The sequence below is a fragment of the Artibeus jamaicensis genome, unplaced genomic scaffold, assembly GCF_021234435.1.
Source record: "Artibeus jamaicensis isolate MK-2021 breed Jamaican fruit bat unplaced genomic scaffold, CSHL_Jam_final scaffold_3151, whole genome shotgun sequence".
In the NCBI taxonomy this organism is placed as follows: Eukaryota; Metazoa; Chordata; class Mammalia; order Chiroptera; family Phyllostomidae; genus Artibeus; species Artibeus jamaicensis.
The window spans coordinates 145326-155008 of record NW_026522037.1 but is presented as its reverse complement, the minus strand read 5'-3'; the positions used below and the strand labels follow the sequence as shown (position 1 = coordinate 155008).

Sequence of the window (9683 nt, the reverse complement as noted above, 5' to 3'; positions counted from 1 at the left end):
CTTCCCTGTAGAAAAAAGAGGGAATGGGCTTCCTGAACAACACAAGATGTATTTGTCATTTCCACGGACATGACCCTAACAGCAGCACGGTCAGAATGGCGGGGGAGGGGGCAACAGCCACGGGTGGATTGGCATCTGACTTCCGCGTTGGCACTTCATTGTCACTTTCAGCTGTGAGGAAGAGGCCCGCCAGTGTCCCTAACTGTCCCAGCACACACAGGCAGCTCCCGGGCGTGGCCACCGGTGGTGATGACCCTGAGCCTGTGCTCTTGGTCTCCAAGCAGGACTTCCCTGAAACTCTAGAGCAAACCCCAAGTGAGACAGGCAGCCGGTGGGGTGTCCTGCGTGGGCGACTTGTTCTGAAAGGGTGAGCGGCCGCCGGCCACAGACCAGCTTCCCCTCCAGCCCAGGCTGGATCCAGACTCAGCGTGAGCTGCAGGTTTCTCCGACGCTGCAAAACCTAGCTTCTTGGATTGATGGGAGACTGAAATCACCCAAGAGACCCCGACTGCTTGGGTGCCAGCCCCTCAAGGAGCAAACATCCTCAGCACCCCCTCACATTGCCCAAAAGTGGTGGTTCACCTGCTGGGCCTCCTGCCCACTGGGTGGCAACCGGGGCCCAGGAAAGGGGTCAGGGGAGGAGAGGATGTAGTCGATGCTGAACTTGATGTCCTTGTGAGGCTCCTTGCCCAGGCCGGCGGGGCTGGCAGGGGTCGGTGGCTCCTGGCGGAGGGCCAAGGACCCCGCGGCAATGGCCCGCTCCTGCAGACCAGGGGGACCCTGGGCACAGCCCCCTTTTGCCCCCTCACTCTTGACTCCACGCCGGCGTCGGCGCCGCCGGTAGTTGCCATCTTCAAAGAGGTCCAGCAGTGACTCGCAGCCACCAGCGAACGTCCAGTAGTTGCCCTTCCCCTTCCCGTGGCCTTCCGTCCTCGGCACCTGTGCAAGGGACCAGCGAGGGGGGCTCAGCTCTGGGCTGCGCCCACTCCTCGAACGCCCCTCCCCTCATCTGGGCTCACATAAGGCACAGGGTAGTTCCCTTCTCTGGGGGGCGGGGGTTGGCCTTGCTTGAGGAGCAGGAGGGGGGAGCCCAGTTTTCTGAGAACGACCTTTCCCTCGGAGGCGACTTGACCCAGGTGTCCCCAAGCCAGGGACGCTCGGGGATGCAGGAGGGGGGACTCGGGGCTCACTTTGATGAAGCAGCTGTTCAGGGACAGGTTGTGGCGGATGGAGTTCTGCCAGGCCCGCTGATTGGCGCGGTAGTAGGGGAACTTGCGCATGATGAAGTCGTAGATGCCCGACAGGGTCACCCTGCCCGCGGGGCTCTGCTGAATGGCCATGGCGATCAGAGCGATGTAGCTGCAAACCCGGGTGCGTCAGGCCGGGGGCGGGGCGGAGCGCCCAGAGCGAGTCCCAAGCGTCCTCCCGCCAGCCCTTCCCAGACCACCCCTGCGCCTAGCGCCTAGCGCGTTGGAGGGGGAGGCAGAGCCGAGAAGTTGCTCCGGGAGTGGCCTCTGGAGCTCCCTGCTCTTCGCCTCCTCCTGACCCCAGAACCTCTGGCTCACAGTTCAGCTCCCCGCCCCCAGCCCCCGCCCCTGCCCCCGACCTCTAAACGTGTGGACCGAGGTATCCCTTCTCTGAGCTCCGCCCGAGAGAAGAAAGCCCTTCCTGCTTTCGTCCCAGACAGGCTCCCGCTCGGAGTGCCCTGCGATGGGTGCCCTGACCCCGCGGTCACCTGTACGCCGGCCGCGTGAGCCGCTTTTCCTCGTCCGAGCTGCCCGCAGGGTAGTCGTCGGCGTCGTAATTGAAGCAATTGTAGGGGTACTGCGAGCTGTCAAACATCGTGGCGCGCACGGCGCTGCCGCCTCCACCGCGCTGTCCGCCGGTCGCCAGGTCTGCACTGCGGGACGCTTTCCTCCAGAGCTGGAACCTGGGCTTCTGGGGTCCCCGCCCGTGCCCACCCTGTTCTCTTCCATCCAATCCCGGCGCGGGGGAGGCCCCAGCCACCGTTAAAGAGGCGGAGGGGAGCGAAGCGGGTGACCCTCTGACCGTAGGGAAGCGGGAGGAGGGTGGGGCACCGGGTGGTCCCACAGGCGGGCGCCATCTGCTGCCTCTCCTTGCTGTGCAGTGTGCCCTTCCCAGAGCTCCGGGCGGGACCCCAGAGTAGAGGGGCTGGGGCCCTGGAGCCAGAGCTGGGGTCCTCCAGGGCTCCGCGCACTGAGGGGCTTCTCCTGGGAGCTGGTTGGTCTGTGGGGCCTGGGTGCACCTGGAGACAGGCAGGTCCTTCCTGCACACCTAGCTCCCCAAAGAGGACTTTTGGGCTGCAAATCAGAGATGGGGCAGGCTGGTGGCTCCCTTCCCTGCAAGTCCCCCACCGCCTCTTCCCCTCTTTCTGCCCGAGAGCAGAGGAGTCCGTCCACCTGGGGTGGGGTGGCCATCCATCTGGAGTGTCGCTGCCTGGATCAGAGCCTGTCCTGACACACTCGGTCCGCACTTCTCTGGCGCCCTGTGTCCACACAGCTCTGAGCATCAGTACTGAAACCCAGCTCCGGGTGCATGAGCAGCAAAGCCGCTGCCGCTTGGCTGCCCCTGAGGGCCGAAGCTCCTGCTCCCAGTGTAACCAGAAGAGAAGACCAGGGCGTTTAGGGAATATTAGGAAAAAGAAGTGAGGTGGGACTTTGGGGGGGGGCTTTGTTTCCCTGTGGAGGTGCCACCCCAAGGAATTTCCACGAATAATCCACAGAATTCTGCCCGTGATCCAAGCTCGTGCATCTGCCTGGTGCCAGAAAGCCAAATAGCATCCTCCAGAAAACCTTCCTTTGAGCAGTGCCCTGAGCTCTGGAACGGCCTGGGCTCTGTCCAGCCAGCAGGCCCAGGGGTGCCAGTGCCGCCCGAGGCCCCGTGAGGAAGGGTGGGGTGGGCAGGCCCGTCTTGGCGGGCACACTGCGGTCTGCTGGAAGCTCTGAGGTGGCCGTGATACCGCCACTCCCGCTGTGACATCGTGGCCAGCTGGCTTTGCTCAGCGGTCTGAGACCCACTCTGGGGCCCCCTGTCGTCACCGCAAGCAGGCACCCAGGGAAGCGTTCTGGGGTGCAGGGGCACAGTGTGGTGCAGCCCCTCTTTAAAACACTCTAGTGGTTTCCGTAAAAACTGAACATGCTGTGACCACTCACAACCCAGCAGCTGCACCTGGTGCAGTTTTCCAGAGGAAATCCCACCACACCTGTGTGCCGCCTTCACGGCAGCTTCATCTGTGTCACCCCCAGGTGGGCGTTGGCCCAGACAACCTGCCACAGGGAAACGTGGCCGGACACCACCTGGCAACGCAAAGGACCCAGCTGCGGAGAGCGGCGCGCCAGGTGACTCTCCGGCTGGGTGAACCGCGCTGGTCTCAAGGGTCCCATACATGTGGTGCCAAGTAAACGACCTGAAATGACAAAATGACCACTCAGAGAGCAGGCTCCTGCCTGCCAGGGGTTGGAGGAGGTGGGGGTCGGAGGGACGTGGTTCCTGGCTGCAGCAGGTGACCCGAGGGGCTCTGACAGGGTCCGTGTCTTGAGAGCATCAAGGCCCTGGTCCCGGTCCTGGTCCCGGTCCACACTAGGGTTCCCATGATGTTGTTGTGCAGAAACTGGGGACAGGGTGCACGGGACCTCTGGGCTTTATTTCTTACGACTGCATGAAATCTGCAAAGATCCCAAAATGAAGACTTTAATTAAAAATCCTGAAAGGCTCTGGAAGCCCCCAGAACCCTTTGTGCTGTGCTTACAGGAGTTGAATCCCAAAGATGCTGATGCCATGAGGATGTGATGACCCCGCAGGGGGGCTCGGGTGCTGAGTCACCGTCAGCCCCCCAGGGACAGAGCCCCCTCCCCGCCCTTCCGCTCTGTGTGGGGCTCACCCTGCTGAACTATGGTGCCCACACCCACTAGCCTGCCCCCATCCCCTCCTCCTTCTGTCTCCTTCCTTCCAGGAGGCCCGGTCCTGGGCTTGTCCTCCTGGGGACCCCATGGGCAGGCAGAAGCCAAGGGAGTGAGGGATCAGGGACCTGGCAGAGCTCCAGGCCTGTTCCCCATCCCAGCCTGTATCAGTGACCATGTGCTGTGGCTTAAACACTCACCCCTGTGACAGATGAAGCCATGACTTCACTCCAGCCTCTTGGGACTGACCCAAAACGAACCCTGCCTCCGGGGGAATTTCGAGTTGCTCCCACCCAGAGCCCTGTCCTCTGTTCTCCTCCCTGCCCGGTACAGCCCTCTCTTTGCGGGGCAGCACACTTTGGGCTCCCTACATCCGTGTGTGCAGACTGTCTTCCCGCGGCCAGGGTGCACTCTGGCCCCAGGGCACAGGGGACGGCAGTCTGGGCCTGCCTCCCACAGCTGGTGGACCCCGGGGCCCCGGTGTGACACCCACTCTGACTCAGCCGCACGTGCTACCCAAACCCAGGGCCGATGGAAAACCCTGAAGCCAAAGTGGCGTGGAGGTGAGCCTCCCTCCCAGCTGCAGGCTGCGCTCCTTTGTTCAGGTAGGAACAGCCCCAAACCCTACCAGGCCCTTTGTGACTCCACCCCCACCCCCACATGCACACACACCGCAGGTGCAATCCGGCTCCCAGTGTGAAGGTGGCAGACGCGTCCCAGGAGGCGGCCGGTTCTGCAGGAGCCTGTTCAGGGGCGCAGGCAGCTCATCCACCAGCTTCTGTAGGGCCAGACCTCTCACCTGTCCCAGCAGACCCTTGGGACTCCCTTGCACCTGCACGCGGGGCCTGGACAGTTTTTGGGTCACCTGCCGGCTGCTTCCAAAGCCACCAACACAGAACGCGGTTCATTTGCGGCCAACAAAGACAGAAGCCACCACAGAGGACGGTCATAGAGTGACCCGCTGAGCGTACCTTTTGTTGGCCACCCACGAAGACGAAGCCAAGCCCTGGGGCCCCTCTGTGCGAGAAAACGCTCCCACTCATCAGGCACATTCTCTGAGCGCTCGCTGTGGGCCGGCACAGCTCTGGGTTCTCCACGCATGCAGAACCCACTCAACCGCCACCAGCCACCGGTGAGCGGGCTGCTGGGTGGCGCGAAGCTCACACCTGGCAGAGGCAGGTGTTACGCAGACCTCAGCCTCCCTGTAGCAAAGACCTGGAAGAAGCCGCCCTAACCTGGTAACAGAGGTGACCTCTGGGGAGAGAACAGCCTCGGAGCTTTCATTTTTATAAGGAGAGTGTACTTCTTGTGTCATCAAGTGATGTATGAATCCACGCTGGTTTCTGCAGCATCTTTGATTGCTGGGTAACCCACCGCCACAGGCTTTGTGGCTTAACCTGCCACCTACTCACCAGCATTTGGCTCTTCGGTGAGCAGCCAGGCACTGCACACAGGGCACAGGCACCCTCGGCAGCAAGGCCAGAGCTGAGGGCTCAGGGCAAGAAGCCCCACTGCCAGGCAGCGCATCCGAGCCTGGCTTACCTGCAACCTGTAGCCAGTGGGAGGCTGGAGACCCCAGGGAGGCAGAAGCTGGGGGGTTGGCCCAGTAGCTCTTCCCACGCTCCCCCCGGATGTACAGGATGCGCCCCCTCCCCCCATGGTGGAGAAGTAGCCAAACTGTTCACTTGTTTAATGGAAGGCGAAGGCTGATTGGTTAAAAAAATCTTTCTAGTGGATTTCGGTTTCTTAGAATTCTGAAATGACTACTTGACTTCTTTTTATTTTTTTAAAGATTTAATTTATTTTTAGAGAGGGGGAAGGGAGAGAGGGAGAGAAACATCAATGTGTGGTTGCCTCTTGTGCGCCCCCTACTGGGGACCATGCCCGCAACCCAGACTCGTGCCCTGACGGGGAACTGAACTGGCAACCCTTTGTTGACAGTCCAGTGCTCAATCTGCTGAGCCACACCAGCCAGGGCTTACTCCTAAAAATAATTTATTAATTAACTTGGGGCCTGGCAGTGGAAAGAAAAACTCTAACCTTTAGCCACAATTTTCCTTAAAATACCACCAATAATGGTAGCATCGACAGCGAACAGAGGCAGGGATGTCCCACGGCGTTGTCACGAATACCAGCTTCTCGGACGATCTCACAAGTGAGGTGTGAGGTGCTGCTGTTCAGGCCATTGACAGGCGCCCAGAGGTGACTGACTAGCCCAGAGTCACATCAGCCCATGGCCCTGGGGAATCCTCCCATGTGTCCACCGGCCACTTGTGCGAGGTCGTGCTGCAGGGACGTCTGGGAACGGCGAGACTTCAGCCGGGGAGCTCTTGGAGACCTCGGTTAAGTGGACGGGCCTGGGTGGCCCTCAGCACCAGGGCCACTGGAATGTCCAAGTTCAGAGCCACAAATCGGTACTGCTGATGGATGTCACACGTGATTCCCCACACCAGAGTGGTGATAGGCAGGGCCCGGGGACTCAGAACCTGGCGTTGACAGGGATGTGGCACTGCTGGCGGGAGTCTGTGGTCTCCCAGTGCAGCCAGGACACACATGAAGCTCACAGGGGTGTGAATACCAAGAGGAGGGACCTTGGGGCTCTGCTTGAGGGCAGCAGCCCCGTGGGGAAGGCACACCCTTGGCTCTAGCAGCGTGGGGCACGGGGCACGGGGGGGTGGTCGGAAGTGCCGACACCAGGACGTGGAAGGAGAACTGGATGTGGCCAGGGGGCCGGTGCCAGGGCCCAGTGCTGGTGCGGGGTTTGTGGGGGTTGGGGAGGGGTAGGTGCCTCCATGGAACCTGCCAAGCTCAGCGGTAAGAGACAAGCAGCAGAGGTCAGCAGGGCCGACTGTGCAGACCTGCTCCTCAGCCTTGTGCAGCGAGGACCTGAGGTGTGGGGGGCTGTGCGGCAGGCACAGGGGTGCACGCCTTGCTCCAGCCTCATGGGGAAGCCATGGTGGCCATGTCGTTCCGGAAACACACGGCCTGGACTGTGGTGGGACGGCCTGAGGGAAGACCTGCAGAGGACCAGGCAAGTCCTCTCCCGGGGAGACGTGGGAGCAGTGCTCAGAATTGGGGTCAACACCATACTGCTGGCCCCAGGGCGGAGAGCTCTAGGCTGGAAGCTGTGCTTCTGGAAGCTTCCAGGGGGCCAGAGTACTTCTGTAACTTCCATCGACTTCCAGATGAATCCCAAACTTCTAGTTGAAAAGCTAATCTGCAGATATTTATTGTGCAGAACTTGTATTCACACTCAGCAGGCATCTTTGGAGCGCCAGGTCCTGGCAGGGAAGTGGAGGGCGGGATGCCTGGGGCTTCGGGTCTGGCCTGGGCTGGACACATGAGCTGGACACTGACAAGATAGGCTGGCCTGCTTGGAGCCCGGACGACTGGCAGGGGCCTACCTGGCTTGGGCCTGCCTGCCCGGCAGCGGGGGTGTCTATGTCACTCAGACGGGCATCCTGGCAGCTGGTTCTCAGGAGCAGGGGGACCCATGCCCAGGCTGGCTCTCTGTCCTGCCATTCACAGGTTGTCCTCTAGAGGGCGCAGTGGGACTGGGCCTGGCCTTATCCCACCTGCCAAGGGTGAGGGGCTTGCGGGAACCTCTGCCGAGTGCAGTTGGAGGAGGCACTGACCAGGGCTGAGGCCCTGGTGTCACCCCTTGCTGCCTGGCTGCCTGACCCCACACTGCCTGACCCAATTCTGAGCAGTCAGCCCCGAGGGCCCCTCCCCCTGCTTCCTCTCCCCACTTACCCCATGAAAGCCACGAGGCCACGGAGACGGGGTGGGCCCTGTGCCCAGCTCCCAGAAGGCCTGGGCTCCAGGCTGGCAGTCCTCCTGGCCCACAAACCCCTTCCTCTCAGATGCCACCTCCGAGTAGGTGAGCAAGTCCCCTTCTGGGTCCCTGGCACACACATGGGGGCTTTGTGTTTCTGCTGTGCGGACAGGTCTGAGGCCCACCTTCCCCCACCTCGGACCAGGCCCCCACCCCTGCCACCCACAGCAAAGGCCGCTGGGCCTCTTTGGGTGGGGGACCATGACCCACAGTGACTGGGCAGGGGTGGGGGGACAGGGTGAGGGTGAGCGCACTTGGGGGCCAGCGGGAGGGCCCAGCAGTACCCCGGTCTAGAAGGCACTGTTCCCTTCAGCCCCCAGCGGGTGGCCTTAGTCCTCGTCTGTGTCAGACTTCTGGATGGGTGCTGGGAGCGGAGTACGTCCCCGCACCCACGGTGGGCCCCGTGCACACCTGGAGTTACCTGCTCATTCACTGGCTCCGACTCTGGAAATGGCTTCTGCCCTCAGAGCCACCCGGTCTGCTGGCCTCTTGATCCTCCCACGTGAGGTCCCAGCTGACCAGGGAGGGGGATTGGTTTTGATTTTTCTCCATTTTATTTATTTTTAAAATAGTGTTTGGACTCTCGGCCACGGGCTCTCCTGGACCCTCTGGCAAATGCTGCCCTGACTGCTGACAAGGCGGCGGCTCATCTCTCGGGGGAAAGCGGACATTAGCCACGAGGGGTTGGGCGGAAAGCCATTTTCTTCCTCTCGGTCTGCTCCCTCAGTCCTGGGCCCACCCGCCCTCCCCGGTCTCCACTCCACATGGCTCTGCAGGCCCAGTGCCGGAGGCTGGGCACGCTGGGTTCTTGGGCGGGACCCCTGCCATCCAGCCGTCAGGCACACGGGAGCCCCAAATGCCACTGCGTCCGCATGGAACTCAGGAAGCCCTTCCGCCTGCCAGAGCCTGGGTCAGACACCGTAAAACGGCAGGACAGGACAGGGATCCCCGCAGCAGAGCCCTTTCAGAGGCCCGGCACCGCGGCAGGCGGGAGGGCGCCTGGGAAATTGTGGGCTCCGCACGGGCGGGCGGGCGTCACACGCCACAGCTGCGACAGGCAGACGCCGTGAGGTGGGAGGCAGCAAGCTGGGCGGGAACCGGGGTGGGGACAGGCGTCTGGGGCCACTCTGTCACGTCTGCGGCCTGGCACCTGTCGGCTCAGCTGTGTGGGCGAGGCTGCCAGACTCGAGCTCGGCCCCAGTGCATCCGGAAGCCCGGAGCCCAGGCGCTGCCATTCCTGGAGCCCAAACTGACCTCCGGACAGAGGGAGCTCACCCTCCTGAGCCTCAGTTTCCCTACCTGGGAGGTGAGGGACACAATGGCAGCTCAGCTCTGGACACCAGGAGCACTGGACGGGGACTGGGCCACACCAGGGTGAGCGGACGCCCAGTAAGAGGCGGGGAGGCTGATTACCAGACGGGGCTCCACGGAGAGAGGTCTCTTGTGCTCTGTGAGCACCGAGGCTGGCGTGACCCCTTGGGCCCCGGCAGCACAGGGCCCCGTGCACGCTCTCAGGAGACGCTCTAGCGCCTTGGAAAGTGCCTGGACCTTCCCAGGCTGGGCTCACTGAGGCTGCCTCATGGCCCGTGGCCAGCAGAAGAGGGGAGCATTTGGTTGGGGGGCTGGATCTCTTAGGCTCCCCTTCCTACAGCCACCGCCGTCCCAGCTCCCCTGGGTGACCACGATGTGTCCACCTGATGGCACCCATGGGGGCTGGCCTGCCTCTCAGAGCTGTTCCCCCAGGAGTGGGGCAGCTGGTGCCCCGCCGTCCTGCCCCGGGCTCTCTCCAGAGAGCTTAGCATTGCTCCTTCCAGCCCCAGGTGCCTGGCCAGCATGAACACTGTGAGACCTGGGGCCTCGGCCGTGTCCATCGCCAGCGCTTGCTCACCTGGAGGGCGGGCGGGATGGGCCCCATGGAGGCCCCAACA

At 62.5% G+C, this 9683-nt stretch overlaps 1 protein-coding gene across 1 annotated transcript; it reads right to left on the bottom strand.

The window, feature by feature from the left end:
• Window positions 1-555: 555 nt before the first annotated feature.
• Window positions 556-1842, bottom strand: FOXL3 (forkhead box L3). The gene is made up of 3 exons (XM_037137937.2): window positions 1736-1842; window positions 1191-1359; window positions 556-939 (listed from the first exon to the last, which is right to left on the bottom strand). The coding sequence occupies exons 1-3, from the start codon at window positions 1840-1842 to the stop codon at window positions 556-558; spliced, it is 660 nt and encodes a 219-aa protein (XP_036993832.2).
• Window positions 1843-9683: the final 7841 nt, after the last annotated feature.

Coding starts and splice junctions, on each gene's coding strand:
- FOXL3 (XM_037137937.2), bottom strand. CDS start 1,842: ATGTTTGACAGCTCGCAGTACCCCTACAATTGCTTCAATTACGACGCC. Junction 1,360..1,735: donor CTCACGCGGCCGGCGTACAG/GTGACCGCGGGG, acceptor CCGGGTTTGCAG/CTACATCGCTCTGATCGCCA. Junction 940..1,190: donor TGAACAGCTGCTTCATCAAA/GTGAGCCCCGAG, acceptor TCCCTTGCACAG/GTGCCGAGGACGGAAGGCCA.